Source organism: Podarcis filfolensis (genome assembly GCF_964270895.1).
Source record: "Podarcis filfolensis genome assembly, chromosome: 16".
In the NCBI taxonomy this organism is placed as follows: Eukaryota; Metazoa; Chordata; class Lepidosauria; order Squamata; family Lacertidae; genus Podarcis; species Podarcis filfolensis.
The window spans coordinates 10,966,531-10,991,612 of NC_139620.1; the positions used below are offsets into that span (position 1 = coordinate 10,966,531).

The following is a 25,082-nucleotide window of genomic DNA, read 5'->3' on the forward strand; positions in this document are numbered from 1 at the left end:
ATGGGCCATTGGCCTGATCCTGCTGGGCTCTTCTTATGTTATTCCAGTAAAAGCATGAGTCAAGCAGTGAAGTCATCTGGTAGGATCACAACAATTTCAGATTACGTTTTCATTCATTTATGACATTAGCAGGAAATATGGCACTTCACTAGCTATTCAGCTAGCCTTTTATTGAAGTCCTTATCTGTACCATGCAATTTTTGCCCCTGGGTTTAGGAATGCGCTACAAGGCCAAGGTTTTATGACTCTCAAACTGTGACTTTGCAGAAATAACTCCTAGCTAAATACAAAGTGACAAGTGGGGGGGGCGGATAATGAGACTGAATCTAGCTTAAGGGGGAAATAGAAATCTATCACATCTTAATTAAGTATGCAAAGTAATTTTGCAGGAAGAGGCAAGAAGAGGCTGTTTTAAAGGGTCTTACAAGATTTAGGAAATCAAATGTTATTACTTCAATGGGCAACCACCAAAAGCTATGTTTAAAGATCTTACAGCTTTTCTCCTTATAGCAAGTGCAACGAGTTATTGCGAAAAACTGGAAATCTCATTCAACAAACCTTTTTCATCAAGAGACAGCATTGATGGAGAAACTGACACGTCAACTTGCATCATTACAAAATGAAACAGGAGCAGATGAATTAAAAAAACACCTGGTGTACTTTCATCTCTTTTGCAGTTAAAGGACAGGACACTTGCACTCTTCCAGCCACACATGGGCAGCTATGGCTCAGAACACTTGGCTGATCCGTGTATGAACTTAAATGAACTTATTTTTATTTTCTTTTTAAATATACTGAACTTGATCAGAACCTATAATGAAGTGGCTGGTCCCCATTGCTGTTGATCTCCGTTGCTATTGTTACAAGAAGGCTACACAGCAAGAGTGGAGAGGCTGTTGGGACGAAAATAAACATATTTATCTGTAATATCCACTCTAGTTTTCCCTGTCTCCCCATCCCTGCTGCTGATTGTTTAGGAATCGTCTGAAGTTCCTGTGGGCAGGAATCTCTTTGTATTCTGCAAAGCACCAGGCAGAGTGTAGGAATGATGATTAATAATGACCGTTTAGTTGTTAATAATGACACTGATTAATAATTACTGCAAAAAATAAAACCAATAATTAATATTTATTACCAACAGATAATATAAAGCATATTATCGGTATATTGTTGTTTAGTCGTGTCCGCCTCTTCGTGACCCCATGGACCAGAGCACGCCAGGCACTCCTGTCTTCCACTGCCTCCCTCAGTTGGTCAGACTCATGCTGGTAGCTTTGAGAACACTGTCCAACCATCTCGTCCTCTGTCGTCCCCTTCTCCTTGTGCCCTCCATCTTTCCCAACATCAGGGTCTTTTCCAGGGAGTCTTCTCTTCTCATGAGGTGGCCAAAGTATTGGACCCTCAGCTTCAGGATCTGTCCTTCAAGTGAGCACTCAGGGCTGATTTCCTTAAGAATGGATAGGCAGTGATCCGTGAAGGGGATTATCTGTATATACTATTAATAAATCTTATTTGGGGAGGGGGAGAGGCGGTAAAACCACCTCGGTAAGCGGGCCTTTTTTTCATCCTCGTGCCTTCTAAAAGAAGCAAGCGCTACTGAATTCCATGGGCCTCCTGCTCCCGGGCTGAAGCGTGCATAGCATAGCATTGCAACTGAGTTGGGGGCCATCTGGCGTCCTTTTCAAAACCGAGCCAGAAACTTTCCGAACTTTTGGCTCTTTGAAAATGTTGGCGTCCGGCGTGGGCGCGCGGGTCCCCTCCCCTCCTACCACTCGATCGGGCCAATCGGAAACCGGCAAGTTGATTGGGAGGGAAAGGGGGAGGAGAGAGAGAGAGAGAGAGAGAGAGAGAGAAGGCAACCTGTCTCCACGTGACACTTTCAAAACCTTCCCCTTTGTCTGAACTGCGGGTCGCTTCTTTGCGATCGTCCGAGTCCGGCGTCGCCTTGCGCGCCCTGGAGTTGGTGGCGCGCTCCGGCGCGTGCGAATCCGGTGCTTCCCTCCCCCGCGACAAGCTTCTGGCGCTGCTTTGCTTGCGATCCCCCCCTTCCTCGATCCCCCCAAATTGCGGTGGCCCCTCCGATCCTTGCCTCTAGTAGGGATCTACCGCTCCTCGCTCCCCCCTCCCAAAGCTGCGGGCGCATGAGAGGCGATCTCTCCAAAAGGGACAGGAGTCCGGGGATTTAGAAAGCCGCGTCTCGGGGGGGCCATGGCCGGCCGCAGAGCAGTGCCCCCGTCGCTGTGGTCCGGGAACGAGCGGCTGCGGATCGGGGAGCGCCTCCAAGCCAGCCTGGCCGGGATCTTCGAGCTGGATCTCCTGCGGGAGACACAAAGGGAGACGGTGGAACGCGCTCTGGAAGGAAGCCGGAGAGATGGCGAGACGCAACAGGTGTGTGTATGTGTGTGTGAAAGAGAGAGAGATCTGAGGGGAGCGGGGAGAAAATCGTGGGGAAAGTTTGCTTAAAATGCCCTTTAACTGCTTTTTGCACCAAAGAGTTCAGGGCGGTCTACAAAAATGAGAATCCACTAATTCACATAACTTGCGATTCAAAGCCAGCCGATGGGTACAACAAAGTGCAACATTAAAAAAATATATATATGCCAAAACTTTAAAAAAGGAAGAAAGAATAGGGTGCATATCTTAGAACAAAAGGAAAGCTATGCCAGACTCCTAAATGCTCGCTGCTAGGCATGCTTACTCAGGAGTAAACTTACAGGCTGGGGTAGATATGGCCAGGAGGGGCTTAGCTTGCTAGGTTTCCAGTGCAGGCTTTTAAACTGATCTACCCTAAGCCAGTGTGCAAAGGATTGCAATCAGATAGCCCCATCCCAGGCTATCCATTATATATAATTATACTGTATGCATTATATATAATTATACCACATGTGCCTCAAGGTATGTAATCTGTTGTAGTTGACCCGTTGCAGAGCTACAATTCCCAGCCCAGCACCCTTAAACTACAATTCCAAGTATTCTGGGGGGAGGACTGCTGTAAAGGTATGATGTGTTTGCAGCCAGAGTCCCACTCAGTTCAAAGGCATTTCTGTATCTGATTGCAATGCTGCAGTCCTGCACACACTTAACTTAGGGGGAAGTGTACCAAGTCGGAGCATTAGTCTGCATTGTAAACACTGTCAAGCAGCGACTTGGGGTGTGTGTGTTCAAGTGGGGAGTGAAGGGGCAGGATAGCTGTCAGTAGAGCATGAGACTCTTAGTTTGAGGGTTGTGGGTTTGAGCTTCGTGTTGGGCAAAAGATTCGTGCATTACAGGGGTTTCGACTGGATGACCCTTGCAGCCCATTCCAACTCTGATTCTGCATACAAGGCAAGATGCTCTTCTTGCCGAACTACGACATTTCCCCCACTAAACAGGGCTTTACAGGGTTTGTTTTAAAAGGCTGTTTACGACGAGCTCATTGCCGGACTTGCTTTTTTATTATATTTTGTCTGTTTCGACACACATGGGAAGGCAGTTTAGGTATTTTCTGGAAAGGCAAAGTGTAAATCTGCACATGATAAATTGCACACAGTGAGACTTGCGTCTGAGTAGACAAAATGTGGGCCTTTGGGGAGGCACTTCTGTGATGGGTTGTGCCTTGACTCTTCAGCGATTCACAGCGGGTAAAATGCATTTGAGTAAAGTTGGCTTTCTAGTTTTGAGGTGGGGGGAGTAGCTTGCTTGCTGGTTGTTGGGCAGTGATACCTTTCGGGGGAAGACTTTGGGGTGGGGTGAGCAGGAGGGGCCCCAAACAAAGTAGAGCAGCCCCCATTTTTAAAATTAGCTTTTATATAACAACAACCAATAACAGAATGAACATATAAACACACACACAACATATAAACAAGTACAGAATCCGAAGTATTCCACACATTTCCAAACAATGTACCGGTAAATAACACAAGTTGAAAATACTGAAATTATCCTCTCTCCAGAACTAGCCATGTGTGTGAGGAGGTTTCCTTGCTTGATTGGAACATATTGAATATAGGGAAATCAATCAATAAATTGGTAAAGGATCCTTTTCTGATCGACCTCGAGGTTTCTCAACCACACTGGTAAATTTTTCAGAAATGTAGCCCATTTTGAAGAAAGTGAAATCATCAGACCTAAAGAAGCCCTGTATCCATTATGTTTAGAGCAGGCATCCCCAACCTGCGGCCCTCCAGATGTTGTGGCCTACAAGTCCCATGATCCCTGGCTAACAGGACCAGTGGTCAGGGATCATGGGAGTTGTAGTCCAAAACATCTGGAGGGCCGAAGGTTGGAGATGCCTGGTTTAGAGTCTAAAGCTGCTTGGCTGCACCACTGTTGTAAGGATTTTTTAGAAAGAGCTTTGGGCCTAGGTGGGCCTGATACAGAAATGCACTTCTGTGTGTTGTTGCTTAAAGGACATACTTGAGACCACTTCAGGAAAAGTAACTTAGGCCTTAATTTGCGGGTGGGTTGGCAACCTGCTGGGGGCTACTTGTGAGGTGTGGGTGGGGCTACAGGAAAGTCAGAGATTTATGCATCCAGCTCCTCTTCACTTCAGGTAAGCAGGAGGCATTATCGCAGTTGGGAGACCCATTCCAGTCAGGCACAGATGCTCAAGGAACATCCAGCCCAGGGCTGGTGAAGGACATGGAAGAGTCCCAAGGGCCAGACAGAGAGGCCTAGAGGGCCGGCCCCCCGTGCATCAAGTTCCCAACCTCTACCTTAGCTGAAAGAGAGTCCAAAGCTATGTTGGGCATAGAGATGTGGTTGTTCTTTTTTTAAAAAAGAGCAGTCTAACTTCAGCTGGCAACACCTGTTCATTGCTTGGAGCTTTTTGCAGGGAAACATATTCCAAATAATGATTTAGAGATTTATGGTACTTTGCCGAGTTAAAAAACAAAACCTGAGGAAGATTGGTCCCTGCCCCGAGGAGCTTGGGAAGTCAGCAATTGGGATAGGGTGTATGTCTTGGGGGATAATGGGAGTGGGGTTGATTTGGAGACAGAAAGATTTGGTTTGTACCGTCCAGGTGCCTTGACCTCAGGGAAGGCTGGATTCAGAAGGGCTGTGGCAGAAACTAGGAAGATCAGGCAGGTGTGTGAGCTTGGGGAAGTAAATAAGTAAGGCTTGCTGACGTGGCAGATGTTTAATGAATGCAGGAGAGGAGCTCTTGAATAGAGGAACAAGAAGAGAGGGTGGTAGTCTGGGAAGGTTGAAGGAATGGGAACTATAGAAGGGAGCAATGTGTTCAAATGACGAGAAGGGGAGAGTCTGTGGCGATGTTTTGGGGGAAATGGCGTGATTCTGGCAGGACCCCACGTCTTGTGTGCTGAATCTTGCACAGGGCAGAATGTTTACACCAAATATGTGCAATGTCAAACTCTTGCATGTTTGTCTGGAATAGCGCCCAGGTTCTGTTGTTGCAACCACACACGTGTTTTGGAATCCGCCCATCGGTATCCACCTGTGATGGTGGCGTCGGCAGCAAGGAATCCACTGTTCGGATCCTGAATGGCTAAGCAGGTTGGGGGGGGGGTGTTTTTGCTTTTCTGCGATTCATCCTTCCTTGTTCTGAAAGAATTTGCTAGCCGGGGGGGGGGGGGGTTGCTGCATCGAAACTCGGACAGCTGGGCCACTGAGGAAACAGTTGTTATTAACTGACCAACAAAGGCTGGCGTGTTGCTTGAAAGTTTGCATGCTCCTCTTCTGGATTTTCCCTGTATGGAGTTGCCCTACCAGTTTTGCATCAAAGACGTACCCAGTAACTAGCTTCCCGTTTTATATTGCGTACAAAAAGGTTTCTGCCGAATTGTTAGCTCTGCTTTTTCTCTCTGGTCTGAGCAAGGTGTTTCGGGAAGCTTTTGGCAATTTTGGCAAATGAATGAATTTTGGTAAATTAGCAGCTGGACTAGTTGCAGAGAAGAATATGCCAGCACAGAACACCTTGACATTGGTCTGATGAAGTGTTCTGCCTCTCTTGAAAGCTTGCACAAGCTGAGACTACGGCCTGTTGATGAGGCATCTATAAATATGCCAGGAAATGTCACTTTCATTTTCTGACTGTTTTCTCTCTCTCTTGAATCATCCTTGCTATTCATCCTTGTTCACATTCCACATCATGTTTTGGTGACTACTATAGTCTGTGAATGGGGATCTTTGATCAGCATTGCCAATTGTAAGTGCAAAATTAGGAAGCTGGTGCTCCTTCTGGGATGAATTAAATTGGATAACACAGGAAGCTGTGATAGACCAGGAGATAGTTTTCCCCCCCCCCCATCAAGTCCAGTGTTTTCCCAAACTTGGGTCTCCAGTTGTTTTTGGACTACAACTCCCATCATTCCTAGTTAGCAGGACTGGTGGTCAGGGATGATGGGAATTGTAGTTCAAAACCAGATGGAGACCCAAGTTTGGGAAGCACTGATCTAGTAATTTTATTTTACTTATTATTTATTTTATATACCGCCCTTCATCGTAAGATCTTGGTGTGGTTCACAAGATAAAAATATAGGATAAAGGCACAAATAAATAGACAAAAGCATATCAAAGAAGTAACCCTCTCTCCCACAATAGACTACACTTGCCTGCTCTGATTGATGGCAGCTCAAGAGTACAAGGACAAGAGTGTCATCTTGCAGACAGAGCAGGAGACTGTTGGTACCGAGGCCACATGCTCACCATGAATTCAAAGCAGCCTTATACCACTTTAACAGCTATGGTTTCCACAACGAATCCTGAGGAATGTAATTTAAGGGTGCTGGGAAATGTTGTTCTGCAGGGGATTTCCTAATGCAGGCATGGCCAAACTTGGCCCTCCAGATGTTTTGGGACTACAACTCCCATCATCCCTAGCTAACAGGACCAGTGGTCAGGGAAGATGGGAATTGTAGTCCCCAAACAGCTGGAGGGCCAAGTTTGGCCATGCCTGTCCTAATGACTCTCCGCATCCTTAACAAACTACACTTCCCAGAATTCTTGGGGTGGGAGGGGGACAATGACTGTTAAAGTGGTACTGTATTAGAATTTGTCTGGTGTGGATTTGCCCCTACAATAGTGCATCTCGCAAGTCTCACCAAGAGGGTCATTTGTTATTAAAATTAAAAAACAAACTGACTTCTGGGTGTTAGGATGTGGTCAGAGCCTGCCTGTGTCTGGAGTGGAGCGCCTCCTTTGTAAATGAGATCTCTTTTCCTGCAGTCTCGGAATAAAATAAAATAATGATTCAGGGAATGTGGGCTAGAAACAGCACTGGCGAACCCTCTTGGTTTTCCAGGCTCCTCTTTGTCTCACGCCGGTAGCAGCTGTTGCTGCAGAGGTCCTCCCCGTGCTGGGAGTCCTGGCAGGTGGGGTTTGCCTTGTGGTTTGGCTTGCCAGCTGTGGGCGTAGGCCGGCCATTCCCCCTGCCTGCGTAGGGTGGGGTGAGAGAGCAGAGCAAAACAAAGCACCTGCTGTTCACGGCGGTGACTTCCTGCTTGGCACATCTGCCACCTGGAGGGAACAGTGTCTGTCCCTCTCTCCCTCTCCTCCAGCTTCCTTGTTTTTGCTCAGATTTGTAGACCTGAACCACCTGGCGAGAGTCTCACTGATGCACATTTCTTCTTCCTGTCGCTCTGAGTTTCCATTCTTCTCCTGCGTTCAGGAAGACCCTAAATGTGCGTTGTCTCGACCCGCTGCAGAACCATTGTGTGTCTTGCAGGGGATTCTGGGAAGAGCATGCTAAATGCATTCTGGGAAGGGCGCACATGGTTCAAGCAAGGTGCTTTTGCTACAATGAGCTTGCACTAAAGCAATACCACTTTATTGAGAATCTAATTGTCAGGAGTCAGCACTGCCTCCTCTGAGGGGCAGAAGCCCTTTCCCAATCCAGCTTCCTGGGGCTCTTCTAAGTGGAAAAGCCAGGAATTGAACCTGGAAACTTCTGGATGCAAAGCAGGCGCCCTCTTAATTGAGCTGTGGCTCCTCCTAAGCAGCCCATGTAGGGCTGACTCATGTGAGAAACAAAATCGCACATTGACTGCACAGCTTTTAGACTATAGGTGGAGGGGTGTTGCCTGTTTAAATTGGCACCTATTACTACTATTTTTTAATTTCTTTTTTAAAAAAACTCCAGCTCCCTGAAGAGAAAACATTTGGCATATCAGGACTGAGGCTGCTTCTTCCTGACATGCTATTTTATTTATCTTTTAATATCGGAGTCAGTTTTTTTTAATATGGAGGACCTATTATTATTATTATTTCTGTATTAAGAAAAAACCATAAAGCAGTTTGCAACCTACATTAAAACATCAAATAAAACAATCCAGCATTAGTGAAGAGAGTAAAGTATACAATCAAAGCAACACGATGAACAGGAAACTAAAATATTATCTTAAAGATTTCAAAATGAAACGTTACCAAAAAAGGTCAACTACAGAATGCACATTTAATGTGGCAGAGTTAACTTTTTAAATGTTATTATCAGGAGCTGTTCGTACCCCCCAGGACCTGTTTGCTCAGTATCTTGGGTCCAGCTTTATGGAACTCCATTGCACTTGAGGTCAGACAAGGGCCCCTTCCCTGTTGAACTTCCAGCTGCTGCTGCTGAAGACTTTAAAAAATAATAATAATCAGCAGGCATAATAACTGAATTCTGATTTTATAGCTCAAACTGATTTTTCTCTTTATCCTATTGTTCAGAAACTTTTTACTAAGAGACATTTGAAATTCAGGGGTGTATAAATGGTCAATAATAAGTGATTGCTTTCCACATAGGTTCCAAGGCAGGGTAGAAAATAAGAGTAAAAGCAGTTACAAAACAGTAGGGGAAGAAATAACAGGAGATGAGTTTAAAAGCGATACAAAATGGGATGCCCATGGCAGAGACTTCTTCATTCAGCAGGGAAAGCTGCAGGCATGTGTACAAACGATGCTGCTTTTTTATACTGACATACCCCCCCAACACTTCTCCGATGAAAATAGAGACATCCTTAGGAAAAGCAGGACGTTCTGGGATCGAATCAGAAACCGGGATGGCGTCTGTAAATCCATGACTGTCCCTAGAAAATAGGGAACGTGGGACCTTCTTCATGCAAAGCAGATGCTCTGTGCACTTAGCTGTTCCATAGACACAGCTTCTATCTTTGCTCAATGGTGTTGTGTGAAGAAGCCTTCTGTTATTGTTTTATGGGGGGAGGGGAGAGAAATGCTAATGGCCTGATAGCTGATTTGTCTTTCGAGCCCTCTTCTTTCTCCCTGCTGCATGCCGACACACCCCTCTTAAACAGCTCGCTTTATTTTATGGGAGAACGAGCTCTTGGTCAAATGGACAGATGGCAGCCGCCTGCGGGGAGCTCCACCCGTAGCAGGGAGAGGCCGCTGCGTACACCCAGTGACCTAATCGTGGGCAAACAGCGTTATCTTCCAGGCTAGGCGAGGAAGGGTGGCATGTCAGCCGAGGGTGGCATGAGATCGGGCCTTTGGTCCATCTAGCTCAGGAATGTCTGCACTGGTTGGCAGAGGCTCTCGCCTGGGTTTGAGGCTGGGAGTCATTCCCCCTATCCTACCTGGGGATAACTAGGGATTGAGCCTGGGCGTGCCGTGTTTTGCAAACTTGGGCCTCCATCATTCCTGCCCAGAATCGAGGGCTATAGTGAAGACTGATCAGAACTTTGCATTTACTGTAATTATTGCTCTATAAGACTCACTTTTTCCCTCCTAAAAAAGTAAGGGGAAATGTGTGTACGTCTTATAAGGCGAATGCAGGCTGCACAGCTATCACAGAAGCCAGTAAAACGAGAGGGATTGCTGCTTTCACTGCGCAGAGATCCCTCTTGCTGTTCTGGCTTCTGAGATTCAGAATATTTTTTTTCTTGTTTTCCTCCTCCAAAAACTAGGTTCGTCTTGTGTGGTCTGGTGCGTCTTATAGAGCGAAAAATACGGTTTTTATTTTTTATTAAATGTTGCCAAAAAAATTGAATAGAAAAAAGAAATAGAAACAACACATAACCATACATAAAAACATTTATCTACACAATTTTCCAGAATGCAGACTAGAAATGAAGAAAGACAAAAGAAACAAGAAAAAGAATGAAGAGAAAAAATACTTTTCACAATCAATTATTCCAAATTCATATTTCAGACATTACAATATATAAATCCTAGTTAAAATACTACAAAAGACTTCCACCGCATTCACCACACGTCTCTTGGTTAACCAACAGAACTTTGCATTTATTTATTATGGCATGTCTATCCCACTTTTTTCTCCAAGGAGTTCTCCATCTCATTTAATCCTCACAACCCCCCTGTGAGGTAGGTTTTGGCTGACAGGTGCAAGGTCACCCAGCATGCTTTGCGGCTGAATGGGGATTTGAACCCTGGTCTCTTTCTCCCAAGCCCTGACGCTCTAACCAGTACTCCACACAGTAGTTTTTAAAATACTGTTCTGGCTCTCATCTGTCGGCCTCGGCTCTCCTTATCTCTAAAGTGAGAACAACATCGATCCAGTTCACAAAGTTCTCATGAAGGTAAACAAAAGACTTTTTAAAAAAACAGTATAAGGCGGGTTTGCCTGTTTTAAGTCATGCACAAAAAAAGGCTGACATTTGCTCAATGTGCAAAGAAGCGTTTTGTCCGCACAGCACGTTCTTAATTTATGGAATGTGTTGCCGGAACATGTGGTGGTAGATACTGGCTTAGCTGGCTTTAAAATCAAAATAAAAGGATTAGAAAACCAGAAAACCAGCGAAGGGCTCTGTCTGCCATTGTCCATTAGCCGGCAAAGACTGGAACCTCCAAGTGCAGGGGGAATATATCTCGGATTACCTAATGGCAGGGAGAGACAGCAAGGGAATGTATTTGCCTTCTTGCCTTGCTTGTGAGCTTTCCACAGAAGCAGCTGGGTGGCCACTGTAGAATTAGGATTTGCTGGTTTAGATGAACCTTGGGTCTGATCGAACACTTTTTCTTACTATTTTTATTTTTGTATTGCATTTATATCCCGCTGCCTTCTCCAAGGAGCTCAAAGTGGCCTACATGGTTTTCTCCCTTCTCACTGAATCCCCACAACAACCCGGTAAGGGAGGTTAAGCTGAGAGGAAATGAATGACCCCAAGATCACCCAGTGAGCTTTGTTGAAGAGTGGGGGGCCAAGTCCTAGTGAAACACTGCTCTGTGAAGGAGAGAACATGCAGCTCTCCAGATGTTTGTGGGCTGCAACTCCCACAAGCCCCAGCCAGACTGCATGACCAGTGGATGAGGTTCATGGGAGTTGTAGTCCAACAGCACCAGGCGTGCCACAGGTTTCACCTCATCCCTGCGCGATGTGTAATGCTAATAGTGTGGCATTGGTGTTAATGAGACTATCATAATTTCACAAAATTTTATGCTTTGGGGAACAGAAGTTTTTATGGGCAGCTGTAGCTCTGACTGTTTTGGGGGGCTGCTGAACTCTTAGTGAGATATTTCTTTTTAAAGAGCGGATAATCTTCTCCAGCACTTGAAATTCGCCAGGTGAATTTTGCACCTGGCTTCTGGCCACTTTTGACCAAGTGAAGATGCCTGGACGCCATTGGCGCCTGACGTCTCCACCATCTGGAGATTCCTGCATGGGGATCCTTGAATCCAGACTGTTTTCACACACAAAAATGCCCCATCCTGTAGAATTCTATCCATTATATTTTCTCTGCACAATCAGAATGAATTTCAGGAACCAAAACATTGTATTGAAAAATACGACTTTTGAGCCGTCTGGTCCAAAAATGGCAACTAGACATTTTGGTGACTGTAACTCTGGTTTAAGGAGCCATTTGATGCCTAGTTTATACATCTCTGAGTTTCTAACACTGATCTTATATCCCTACCTGAGCCCATCTTCTCAGCAGCCTTTTTGGAATAATAAATACAATTCTATAATTGATTATTATTCCTGGGTGAACTATATAACCAAAATGTTATAGCAGTCTCGAAACAAGCATTTGGGTTGTTTCTTTATTAGTGAATGTTAAATTTCAATTTAAAAATGACGTAAACACACAAAAGAGAGTCTTCTTTGCAACAGTTTCCTTCTTGAGAATTACAAGCGTGTCTGGCCTTCACAGAGATGTCAGGGCTGTCGTCATCTGAGGCCTTTCTCTGTGTGCCTACTCCAAGGGAGGTCCAGAGGGTGGCAAAACCAAAGTGGGCCTTTTCAGTGGTGGCTCCCCACTTGTGGAATGCTCACCCTGGGGAGGCTCGCCCGGTGCCATCTTTACATACCTTTTTCGCCAGGTTTTTGGCTTCTAATCACTTGCAGCCTCCTTGAGCTGGCGGGATGTTTTAAAGCCACCTTCTGAAAGCAAGACTGCCGTTTGGATTTTGTCTTCGTTTTCTCTTAAACGCTGGTTTCAATGTGCAAATTTGTATAATGTCAGTCACATTAACTTGATTTTTTGGGGAAAAGAGGCAACCAAAAATTTGATGCAGAAAACAAAACATTGCATCTCGCTCCACCGACGGGGCGGATTTGGGGGTGGTAATGAATTAATGTGGACAAAATGGCAGCCCCAACCTGGGCCCTGTTAGCTTTGGGGGCCTAAGCCCAGAGGAACGGCTGCTTCCCTCTGCCAGCCACACACGCCATGCACCCACCACATGGCACGTGCGTCCGGCCGTCTCGCTTGCCATTTCAATGGGTAGCCAGGAGGCCCCAAGACAATGGCGACAGCTGCCTGGCTTTAGGAGAAGAAAGAGGAGGAGGATAGACCATCCCCCTTCTCCTGTTCGTGTTTCATTCCTGCTGGCTCAGCAAATGGGACTCTTCCCCGCTCCCCCTTTCCTTGCGTGAAGCAGCTGTCTTAACTGTTGTGGGGTGGGGAGGGGGAAAACTCCGTAGGCATGTTGCAACTTTTACCCCTCCAACGCCCCACGGAGATCAATAAATCTTGGAATCCGGCCCAGGTGCAGTCTGGAGGGACAGGCAGGGTAGGTTAGTAGATAAGCTGCAGCATGTTTGCTTCCTCTTGGCTTTCTGCACCGGTTAATACCTTCGGTTTTGGAGTCAGGCCTTACTGTCAGCTTGCCTTTGGAACCTAAGATTTGGAAGGGACCCCCCCCCCAGGGGTCATCTGGTCTGATTCCCTGCAGTGCAGGAGTTGCAGATGAAGAATCCCTGACAGGTGGCCATCCAAATGTGCACACTGTAAATAAAACGTCTTAAGGGTTTACAGAGAACTGTGTAGGGTGCCAGCCATGCCCTGTTTCAGGATACTCCATTCCATTGTTCACCCTGCCCAGGTCCACCCAGTGAGCTTTGTTGCTGAGTGGAGACTCTGTGTCCAGCTGAGCATTCTCAGCTGCCTTTTAAGCTACTTTGGGGTTTTCCCCTTCCCCTAGGGTGCTTTTTTTATCTAAAGATTTGTTTGTACTTTGAGAAACCTTGGGGTTTCCCCAAGCCTGCTGCTATCTGTCTCTCCCCCCCCTTTTTTATTTTTGCAAAAGTCACACTTTTTTTGACTACGTAAGCATTAGCTGATAGCGAATGAGTTTACTCTTACTATAGGGTTCAGTCCCTGCCATAAATGGGCCCAAAGTTTGATTTGCTGTAGGACAACTTCTTATACAGGTGGCAGCCATTTTGTCTGCGGGTTCTGTACCTGGCCCCTGAACGTGTCGGCGGCGCGCGCATAAGCCCACCATGTTCTGCCCCTGTTCCGCCCTCCTCCAGATCCAAAACAACCCATTTGTCGGCAGTCGCGCGTCAATCAGACACACACAAAATGGTTGCCGCCTGTATTCCAATGAGACCGCTTTAAACAGTCAAGGCTTCTCCCCAAAGAATCCTGGGAACTGGAGCTGGTTGAGGGTGCTGGGAGTTGTTTAAAGCCCCCCAATTCTCCTCACTGAGCTCTGATTTGATCCTGGGAAGACTGAGAGAGGAACAGAGACTTCCTACCAACTCTCAGCACCCTTAACAAACGGCACTTCCCAGAATTATTTGGGGGAAGCCATGATTCTCTCAAGCGGTAGCATAGAGGGTGACTGGCGAGGAAGATTGGCCTCTGTTATTGCAGGCCTGCTGTCGTGTGGTGGTGAAGGGAGACGTTCCAGCGTGGGGCTTAGCGAGGGGCCCCCCGAAAAGCCTGAGGGTGGTTAGCTGGCTTTTGCAAAATGGGATTAGACAAATCCAATGAAGGGACACATCTGTCAGTCGCAAGATAAAAGCATCAGAAACCTCTGTGTACAGAGCGTGGGGCTCTTTCCTTCTATTTCCGCTCTCTGGGAGAAGAGTTCCATTCCGTCCGTAGCGAAAAATTACCACCGCACAAAAGAGAAGGATCAACCTTGAGGTTTACAAATGCTTAAAAATATTGAAGGGAGAGACCCTTAAATGTGGGGGGAACAGGCAAAGAATAGACCCTTGAGGGCTCGACTGGAGAGGGGGCAGGACTGAAACCCAGGTGGACAGGAGAATGGAATGGCTGAAGGTAGTGGAGCAAAGAATGAGGTTCCCTTCTGCATTTTTCGTATTTATCTGGATACGTCATGTCCTGGTTCACAACTGCAGACAGAAGTGGGTGTTGCACATAGACATCAGTGGAGGAATCCAAGAGCCCAGTGTGGCCTAGTGGTTAGAGTGTCGGACTAGGATTTTGGAGAGAGACCAGAGTTCGAACCCCCACTCAGCCATGAAGCTCACTGGGTGACCTTGGGCCAGGGCCTAACCCGACCTCACAGGAGAAAATGTGGAGGATTGTACCGCCGACCTTCTGATTAGCAAGCCCAAGAGGCTCAATGGTTTAGACCACAGCGCCACCCGTGTCCCTCACATATATGGGTAGGCCTGCCTAAATTAAAAAAATACAGTACAACAAAGATGTCTGCCTAATGTCAATGGGCATGTAGTTCCAGGTTGCAGGTTCTGCCATGCTGAAAGATTGATACCTTATGAGTGTGGAATGGAGATCATGTGGCACTTGCGAAAGAGCCAGCTGCGCAAATCGAAGTGGTCAAGTGGGCATATATGATAATAGCAAAACTTTGAGTTTGGCCTGATAATAAAATCAGCAGCCGTTTCCTTTTTCCTCTGCTGTTCTGTCTCATAAAACCCTTGCTTGTTTCCCCCCCCCCCCTGCAAAAAACAGGAGGACCAAAGCAGCCTGGGCGATAACCGACTGCCCACCACCACTAAGCTGGACCGGAGCAAATCTGAGGACCTGCTGGGGACCCCAAAGGAGCCTCACACCTACAGCTCATCAGAGAACATTGAAGCAGACCCCGGGGTGCTCCGTGCTCACATGGGGGACGGATCAGAGAAGGGATGCCTTGGGTTGCGGATGGTCAGTGAGCAACTCCTTTCCTCCAAGAAAGCTGGAATCAATGGGGGAGATACCCAAGAAATCTTGGAGGCAGACTCCAGGCCCAGCTCAGGTATGCCTGCTCCAGGTTCAGCAGGGAAGAATTTACCTGCCTGGTGGATTGTTTGATTTATTTGTATTGTAAATTTAACAGAAAAAAAGAAAGAAAATGCAGGCAGCTGGCTCACATCAGCAATAAGAATTGTCCCTCAGTTCTGATTTAAATGTTTATATTAATATAGGCAGTTCATGTGTCCAAATAGCTATCCAAACAAGACTGACGAATGCAATACATACCGTATTTTTCGCTCAATAACACACACCTGACCATAACACGCACATAGTTGTTAGAGGAGGAAAACAAGAAAAAAAAATCTGAATGAAACAGTGGATGTATCATTTTTGTGCTTCATGCTGTGGCCACAGACATGTGATTTGACGGTGAGTTTAGGGTAGCCCAATGCAAAAATCCTGAGAATCCATGTCGATCTGTGCTTTGTAACCACGTTTTTGCACCATTGCAGCCCCAGGCAACAGTGGGTGCGTGATTTTTTTTGGTGCAGGCTGTAGCCATGGACATGCTATGTGATCTGATGGTGAATCTGGGGTGACCCAATGCAAAGATCCTGAGGATCCATGTGGATCCGTGCTTTGTAACCACGTTTTTGCACCATTGCAGCCCTGTTTTTGCATCAGATCATTGCTATGTGATCTGATGGTGAATTTGGGGTGACCCAATGCAAAGATCCTGAGGATCCATGTGGATCCGTGCTTTGTAACCACGTTTTAAGTGGGGAGGGAAGAAAAAACATAGAAGGGACAAGGAGCACGGGAGGGGTGTGCGGAGAAGCAGCTGGCTAAGAATGCAAGAGAGGGGTTTAAAGGGGGGGGGGAAAGGAAGGCAAAATCCCCCCCCAAGCCAGCCCTCTCTCTCTCTCTCTCCTGCATGTTTTCCGCTGCCTGCGAGTCCCTAGACGCAGCAGCAGCAGCACCGGAGCACCACGGAGAGGAATTAGAGGGAAGGATGCTCTGCTTTCCCCTCTGCTTGCCTGGAGGGGATGGGATTTGCCTGCTCTTTTTTCCGTTTGAGCAAACACAGTAGCGAAACAGAAGAGGGTGGGCAGTAAGACCCTGAGGCAGAATGCAGGAAAGCAGCAGCCTCCTCTCCTCAGTGACGGCGCGATATGATTTTTGCCTGATTTTTGCCCTGTACTTGGGACAGTCAGCTCCAGGGACCACACATTCGCTCAATAACACGCACAGACATTTCCCCTTACTTTTTAGGAGAAAAAATCTGCGTGTTATAGAGGGGAAAATATGGTATGTTCAAATGTAGAAAGGGCAGTTGATTAGAGCATGGTGCTTATAATTATGAACCTTTTAGTCTTGAGATATAAAGGTTATATTCAGTTAGTAGGCCCATTGAATTTAATGAACATGTTAATCATGTCTGTTAACCTCTGTAGTTCTGCTCTGAGTGGAAATAGTATTTGGACACAACCCCAAGTCTCTGCAACCAGAAGGGTTTGCAGGATCCACCTCCATTGTCCATCTGTTAAGTCCTTGCACCAGAGCAATGGAATGGAAAAGTGGGTGGATGTCTGAAAATATTAAGGATTTTTCCGAAACAAAGCTAACGCAAACAATATTTTCTGACCAAAAAGAAGACTCCCCCTCCACTAGACACAGTCACAGCATGCACCTCAAAGATTCATTTATGAGCATTGCATCCCTATATCTCCACAAATACTTCGCTTCCTGGTCTCACAGGTCGCAATCCCTATGACACACCAGTCCTTCTCCCAGAAAACATCTGATCCCTTTTCCTTAAATCCAATTAAACTTCCGTCCAGAGTGCCTCACTAACTAATTTTTATTGAAAATGTAAAAGACAAGGCTGCAAACAATAAATAACAAACACATAAGAGAAATGCCCAGAATTGCAGCAAAGGTAAGTAAAAATAAATAAAATATAGAACAAAAACCAGGGGTTAGTCTGATTTATTCTGCCTCTCTTCCCAAGTTTCATAGTGTGCAGCATAGAGTTCCCAAGATACCAGTCACTCATCTTGAGTGTCAAAACTTTTAGCTATTAAGAGATCCACAAATGTGTATTTCTGGCTGGCGTATTTGAGGCCTCTGCTCCCGCATGCATATATTTAATAATGTCAAACTAGACCGGATAAACTGTGACTTTTCTTGATTTCCCTCTGTGTAAACAAGACTTTTTGTGTTTGCTTTTTGGACATGTGGCCAGATTTTTGCCACCTCAAATTTCCACCATGGCTAGAGCACTGCATTTTCTTTCTCTGTGTTTTCCAGGGTTTTACGAGACGAGTGAGATGGGCTCCCTGTCTGATTCCTGTGCCTCCGTCCACAGCGATGGGCCTGGGGGTTCCCGCTGCAGCATTGGCTCCCTCTCCCACTTGCCAGGCCTGCGGGAGGCCACCTTCTCCCGCCCGCGCTCTACCGATGAGGCTGCTGTCCGCCTCCTAGACCTTCAGCTGCAGCGTCTCACCTTGGCAAACGCCTCTGGCGCGGACGGCAGGAGGCCTGTGTCGACAGGTGAGACGCGCTTGCATGAACAGGGACTCTCAGGCTTTGCAGATCGGCTGTGTGCTTGAGCCTCTCTCCCCTGCTCCAACCAAGAGAGGAGTTAAAAGGGAGGAATGAGGGAGAGTACAACAAAGGACACAGACTGGGCTGCACATGTCTGGGGCAAGAGTGTAGCTCAGTTGTAGGGCACCTGTTTTGCATGTGGAAGGTCCCAGGTTCAATCCCTGGCATCTCCAGGTAGGGCTAGAATAAACTGAGACCATGTTTACACTGTACAGATAGAGCAATTTGATACACAGTCCTTTGGGGGAATAGCTTGGCTTTCCCCCAAAGAATTCTGGGAGCTGAAGTTTGTGAATGGTGTAGAGAGTTGTTAGGAGGCCCCTGTTCCCCACACAGAGCTCCCCTGGAAGATTGTTAAACCATTCTGGGGATTGTGGCTCTGTGAAGGGAATAGGGATGTGGGTGGCTCTGTGGGTTAAACCACAGAGCCTAGGACTTGCTGATCAGAAGGTTGGCGGTTTGAATGGGGTAAGCTCCCGTTGTTCGGTCCCTGCTCCTGCCAACCTAGCAGTTCGAAAGCACGTCAAAGTGCAAGTAGATAAATAGGTACCGCTCCGGCGGGAAGGTAAACAACATTTCCATGCGCTGCTCTGGTTCGTCAGAAGCTGCTTAGTCATGCTGGCCACATGACCCGGAAGCTGTATGCTGGCTCCCTCTGTCAATAAAGCGAGATGAGCGCCGCAACCCCAGCGTCTGCCACGACTGGACCTAATGGTCAGGGGTCCCTTTACCTTTATCTTAAGAACTCTCAGTACCCTTAAAAAAATGACACCTCCTAGGAACTCATGACTGTTAAAGTGGTATAATGGTGCTTAAGGTGTATAGTGTGGATGTTGTCCATAAGACAGCTTTCCTATGACCCCCCCAGTTCCATGAGGTGATTCTGACTTCTATGTTCAGCTTCCTGAGAACCTTCTTCCTCCCTTTCAGTTTGAATTGATAAACGGGAAGTTTTTCTCTTTATTATTACTTCCTTTTTGAAGCATCCTTACCTTTAGTGGTTTATGAAGATCAGTAATAAGGCAGACCCTGTTCTCAGTGTTACAATAATTGAAAAGACGTGACACACAAGGAAAAAGGGGAAGAGGAAAAAAGCAAACTCAACTCAGGTGTTATGTTTTAGTTATGAGATGGTACCCGTCCCCCAGGGCAACTGGACTCTGCCACCATGGGTTGCAGAAACAGCTTTGTGCCACCCCAAAATATCATCTTTTAAATTTGTTTTACTCCATCAGCACCAGCCAGCAATTCAGATGTTGCTGAATGACTACAGATTCCCCATCTCTGTTTTATGCCCATGTGAGTTCAAAGAATGCTTGAACGTGGGCAATACCCAATACTAGGTCTTCTGAAAATAGAAGCATTGAAATTGATAGGTATGACTACGCTAAGAACATTAATAGCAATGGGTCTTTAGTGAGTCTAACTTAGCTGGCTATAACCAGGTAGCTTCTGCCTGCCTTGAATCCCTGTTAAAGAGACAGTCCATCTTCTACCTTGCCCGTCCTACGGTCGTTGGTTCCTGTTACCCATAAGTCCCTTGTGTTCCCTTGCTGCAGGTGACCTTGAATTCCTCTTGGGCCTCGGAGACTTGTCCCTCCCACTCCCAAAGAACCCGAGTCTCCAGCTGCTGCAGTACAAGTCGGACCTTGTCTCCCGGAACACCAACGAGATCTACCACTACCCGAGCCCCTTGCATGCCGTGGCTCTCCAGAGCCCCCTCTTCACCAGCAGCCTCTCCCAGAGCTCGTCTCAGGAGGATCTGGATGAGGGACCCCTGGAGCAGCCTGGCACCAGCTCCCCAAAGAGAGTGGCCGCGTGCTCCAAGGAGCAGCAGAGAGCCCGGTTAGACCAGTACGTGGCCAAATTGGTGCTGCGTTACAAGTGCCGCTCCGCAGCCAGCAGGCCGGAGTCCGGATACCTGGCGGGGAATCAGAAGAGCTTGTCAATGTCCTCCGTCTGCAGTTCTGTCCTGGGTGCCAGCCAGCTCCTGGCACCGGCGCCCGGGTGGAAGATCCGGCGGCGCATCTCTACCTGCTCGCACCTGCGTTCTCCAGAAGGTTCCGAAGGGGCACGGGACTCGCGGGTTTTGGACAGCCAAGGGGATTTCACTCTGTTTCTGGAGATCGCCTCAGTCCAGTCCAGCACCACCAACCTCGTGAAGGCTACCGAGCCGTCGGTGGTGTCCCTGCCTGATCCTCTCCTGTCATATCCGGAACCTTCCGTCATCCCCTACCCAAATAAGCAACATGGCGGATCAGAGAGAGAGGTCCTGGGTTGGGTCAACGTGGCCCGTTGTCATGTTGTCCAGGCCGAGGTTCCCTTCAGAAAGGAGGCCTCGTTGCCGCAGGCCGCTATAAACTTTGACAGGCTGTACAAAGGCAAACATGCCTCGCGGGAGTTGGTGAAAGCAGCCGAGAGGCAGGAGAAGCCGACCGAGAGAAGCTGGCTGAGCCCCCGTGAACTGCTACGCAGGCTGAGCCTTCGCCGTAGGCCATCTGCTCGCATGGGGAGCAGGGCCCGCGCCAGCTCGGAAATCAATGTCCACGCGGCCACAGGGCTGGGTTGCCACAGCGACCCACAAGCCAGCAGAGGCAAAGCGGTCAAGCCGAAATGGACATCGGTCTTGGAGATTTCCAGCAAAGCCCCCGGCCGGCAGCGGCTGAAAGCCAGCACCTTCCACCCACCCCAAGTGCTGAACCGCCATCTTGCCTTTTCCTCTGACTCGCCAACGTCGTTTTGCTTCCTGGGCAGCAGCCATCTTGACCTGCCGCCTCGGCAGCGGGCTGGACTTGCCGGCGGCAGCCTTGGAGAGGTGGATGCCACAAGCGCCGTCAGCCTGAACGGAGACTGGATCCTCCATCAGCTCGGGGACAGGTGGCCCCGCACTGCGGCCACATTGGACTCTGCCGACTTGCCAGTCCGCAGCTTCAAGCTCCGGCGCAGCCGCTCCTTCAAGGAGCTCAAGAAAATGATGTCACGCTCCTTCAAGGGGTCCAGGACCACCAAGTGACTCTTTCCTCCGCCTCAAAAGGGCTGTAAGATGTGTTGGGTGGGTGAGTGGAGGAGGTAAAAAGTGAAGAAGCTTCTTAAGCATTTTTGAGGCTTCTTGATTGACCTTCCTAGACAAGCTTCCCCATCCCCTTGGACAACGGGGGTTGTCTCCCAAGTTTTTTCCGCACCCTTATTGCTACGTACATCCTTAAATTTGGACATTAACTCTTTATGCCTCAGGATTTCTCCCTGGCCTAAACAAGAACCAAAGATGGACATGGAACTCCAGGTCTCCTTCGATAATGTTTTCCTAAGAATGGATTGAGGGGCCTTGAAGCCGCCACACCTAACCCTGGTGGTGGCTGTTGCTCATTGGGACTGATGGGGTGGCAGGCAGGGAGCCCCACAGTAGGTGGCGCCAGAGAGCCAGTGGCAGGCAGAACCAACACATTCTAGTTTTGTCCCCATGCCCCCTGCTGAGTTGTAAAAGGGGCAGCGCAGAGACTGAGGAAAATGGCAGGCGGTGCCACCCCCTGGACTGGATGTAACAAGGCAGGCAGGTGGGGGCTGGCTAGGGGCAGACTGAGGTTAGTGGGACAGCATTGCCTCCGCCCTCATGTACCAGCTTCCGCTGAAACCCTTGAGTTATGGTAGTCTGGCAGCCTAGCCAATATAAGGGTCAGAGAGATGCTGAGTTTTCAACCCCCAATGTCCTTTAAAAGTGTCGCCTTGCCTTGGGTTCCCACCCACCACAAATATGGTAGGGGAAGCATGCAGATCTCCATAAGTATTTTTATTATTATTTTAGGATCCAGGCCATGTCTTATATCCCTGGGCAACTACTGAGGTATTTGAGGAGGAGGAGGGAGCTTTTCATGGTTCCCCGTGGCTCAGACACACGATTCGAATTGTGTTCTACCACCCTCTCTCCCTGTTGAACTCCCAGCGCTTGGTGACACCTTTTTCTATTTCAGCACACAGTTTGCGAGGGGGTTCCCCAGCCCCGTGATTCTGTGGTTAATTTTAACTTGCTTTATGTTCTTATCTCTCTTGTACAACGCTTAGAAAAGGCAGGATGTAAATTATTTAAATAAATAAAATGTGCAGCCTGTCCTGAGGAACTCACAGCCTGCCCAACAAAGCCATTCCCTGACCACCATCCCCCACCGTCCTGGATTTTTCTTTTTGGCAGTTCGAAGCAGGTGGTGAAAACCAAAGAGGGGCTTGGCAGGGGTCCATCGTGTGTCCCTGGTGGGGAGGGAGCTGTCTTAACAGGTTGCAAATCGTGCGGGCCTAACACTGATTTTGAAGGGGTATTAATTTGCCTTTTTCTTCAAGGTTTTATATTGCCTTCCTTTTCCAGTAAGGGTATAATGCAGAGTTGTGGCACTTTGGATGCCAATGGACTCCAGTTCTCATATCACTACCTGATGTGGTGTCGTGGTTAGAGTGTCGGATTAAGACCTGGGAGAGCAGGATTCGAATCCCCCCTCAACCATGGAACTCACTGGGTGATCTTAGGCCTGTCACTGCCTCAGTCTGCCTAACCTACCTCACAGGGTTGTTGTGGGGATTCAGTGAGGAGGGGGGAGTATCTTGAGCTCCTTGGAGAAAAAAGTGATATACAGTGGTACCTCAGGTTACAGACGCTTCAGGTTACAGACTCCGCTAACCCAGAAATAGTACCTCGGGTTAAGAACTTTGCTTCAGGATGAGAACAGAAATTGTGCTCCAGCGGCACAGCAGCAGCGGGAGGCCCCATTAGCTAAAGTGGTGCTTCAGATTAAGAACAGTTTCAGGTTAAGAACGGATCTCCAGAACACGAATTAAGTTCTTAACCTGAGGTACCACTGTAATGAAATAAGTAAGCCTTCGGTAGTCGGGCCCAGTGGTCAGGGGCCTGAAGTTCAACAACAACAGGCAGGCCACAGGGCCCCCCCCCCCATTCCTAGTGCAAGCTAACCCTGCACAGAGAAGGCCTTTACCCCCCCTCCAATTCTTCATTTTGGCCCCCAAAGGCTTCCAAAAGTCTTCCTATATATTTCTGTCTGGTACTGCTGCCACCTTTAAAGGGAGGGGGTGGCTGTGCTCCCATCTGCCTCCCCCCCCAACTTTAATTAAAATGGGTGAGTAGCCTTTGGCAGTCTGGATGTTTCTGAACTACAGCTCCCATCTGCCCTAGCAAAAATGGCCAACGAAGATGGGGATTGTAATTCAGCAACTTCTGGAGGGCCAAGTCTCCCCAAAGCAGACTCAAAACGAGGTAGCCTTTTTTAACGTCGTCCTTTTGTTTTTATCCGTCTTGCTCTTTGAAACTGTGAACCTTATTTCCCCACGACATGTAAATGTTAAGATCAAGATAGAAAATAAAAACGAGCATTTTGAAATTGGGCGTCTTGCTTGGTCTTGGGAACGTGGGATGAATGGAGTATGTGGAGATTTAAGGATGTTTTCCTACTGAAGCATTATTACAAAGTCTTGCAGCAGCTGAGTATATATGCCAGTATGTTTTCTGTCCATATACAGTGGTACCTCAGGTTACAAACGCTTCAGGTTACATATGCTTCAGGTTACAGACTCCGCTAACCCAGAAATAGTGCTTCAGGTTAAGAACTTTGCTTCAGGATGAGAACAGAAATCGGGCTCCGGCGGGGCGGCAGCAGCAGGAGCCCCCATTAGCTAAAGTGGTGCTTCAGGTTAAGAACAGTTTCAGGTTAAGTACGGACCTCCAGAACGAATTAAGTACTTAACCTGAGGTACCACTGTATATCAATAACTCTTTACTGACTGTGACTGTCATGAAGGAACCCTGTACGCAGGATAAAAAGCTCCCCTTTCATCCTTGGGTGGTTGTAGGTCACTGGAGAGGGGAGTCTCCTGCAGAAATAGTAGGCTTTGACACTCTTCTGCACCATTGGAACATTGCCCCACTGATTTCCAGAGAATAATGTGCCCTTCAGACGGTGAAAGTCCCCTATCCCTGGTATCTATGATCATACCTCACTGTGTTTTCATATTTGAACTGCAACGCTTTGCAATGCACACTTGAGAGAGGTGTGTTCCCACCAAGCCCTGGGTTGTAAAATGGAGGGGGGGAAGGAGAGGGGGGGATGCCAGATTATCCCTCCAATAATTAATCCCTCCCCGCTCAGTGCCTAAAAGCAGGTAGGATATAGCAAGCTGGTTTCTCCTGCCTTCCAGGCACACATTTTTGCCTCCTCGACGCCGGTGCTCCTGGTTATGCCTTGAAAAGGCTGAGCAAATTGCTGTTTACGGCGTGCCTCCTGGCACCGTGCAGCTAATAATAGTAATTAAGGAGGCTGCAAGACGGTGGGGGATGGGGTTCGGCAAGCCGGAGCTTGTTGTCTGGTCCTGCCGCAGCCTTCCAACCCAGAATGTGCATTTTCCAGCAACAGAAAAACCCCATCAAATAGCTTGAGTGGCTCAAAGCAGTTTGCATGCATTGTCTCAGTAATCCTTAACCAACACCCTGGAAGCACCGTATTTTTCACTCCATAAAATGCACCTGACCATAAGATGCACCTAGTTTTTAGAGGAGGAAAACAAAAAAAAAGATTCTGAACAAAACAGTGGATGTTTGATTTTTGTGGTTCATGCTGTGGCCACAGACATGATATGTGATTTGACGGTGAGTTTGGGGTAGCCCAGTGCAAAAATCTTAGAATCCATGTGGATCCGTGCTTTGTAATCATGTTTTTGTGCCATTGGCCCCACAAAACAGTGGATGCATGGTTTTTTTGGTGCAGGCTGTAGCCATGGACATGCTATGTGATCTGATGGAGAATTTGGGGTGACCCAATGCAAAAATCCTGAGGATCCATGTGCTTTTACCTCCCTCCTCTCAGGCAGCCTCCTTTATCTCTAGAGTCCCTTATCTCCCTCTCGATCCCTTGCCGATCAGCTGCTGAGCGGCTTTGTTTCAACACCCCCTTCCCTCTTGTTTGCCTTAGTGTCTTTTCCTTAGCTGGAGCAGTTTTTTGCTCCTCCTTTTCTTCTAATTTCTCTCCTCATTGCCTTAATCTTCCTGTCTCCTCTCCTTGCAAGTTCGCTGTCTTTACCTCCCCCCTCCCAGGCAGCCTCCTTTATCACTAGAGTCCCTTATCTCCCCTCCTGATCGCTTACTGATCAGCTGCTCAGTGGCTTTGTTTCAATACCTCCTTCCCTATT

The 25,082-nt window shown here is 47.7% G+C and overlaps 1 protein-coding gene and 1 long non-coding RNA gene across 3 annotated transcripts in view; one reads left to right on the plus strand and one right to left on the minus strand.

Annotated features, from left to right (window-relative positions):
- Nucleotides 1–25,082, minus strand: part of LOC310752035 — a 71,267-nt gene that overhangs the window by 43,594 nt on the left and 2,591 nt on the right. The window lies entirely within an intron of this gene.
- Nucleotides 1,232–23,281, plus strand: LOC310751679 (uncharacterized protein). 2 transcript variants are annotated; one of them, XR_014542644.1, is made up of 5 exons: nucleotides 1,232–2,388; nucleotides 15,069–15,354; nucleotides 17,604–17,846; nucleotides 19,460–22,159; nucleotides 22,206–22,664. XR_014542644.1 is itself a non-coding variant. In XM_083591123.1 (4 exons), the coding sequence occupies exons 1-4, from the start codon at nucleotides 2,209–2,211 to the stop codon at nucleotides 20,911–20,913; spliced, it is 2,163 nt and encodes a 720-aa protein (XP_083447249.1). In that variant the 5' UTR covers nucleotides 1,232–2,208; the 3' UTR covers nucleotides 20,914–23,281. The 2 variants fall into 2 exon arrangements, 1 of the variants encoding a protein (XP_083447249.1); XM_083591123.1 differs by having other exon boundaries at nucleotides 19,460–23,281.

Excerpts from the sequence above, each read along its gene's own strand:
- LOC310751679 (XM_083591123.1), top strand. The coding sequence starts at position 2,209 with ATGGCCGGCCGCAGAGCAGTGCCCCCGTCGCTGTGGTCCGGGAACGAG. Across the intron at positions 2,389-15,068 it reads GAGATGGCGAGACGCAACAG|GAGGACCAAAGCAGCCTGGG; the intron begins GTGTGTGTATGT and ends TGCAAAAAACAG. Across the intron at positions 17,847-19,459 it reads CAGGAGGCCTGTGTCGACAG|GTGACCTTGAATTCCTCTTG; the intron begins GTGAGACGCGCT and ends CCCTTGCTGCAG.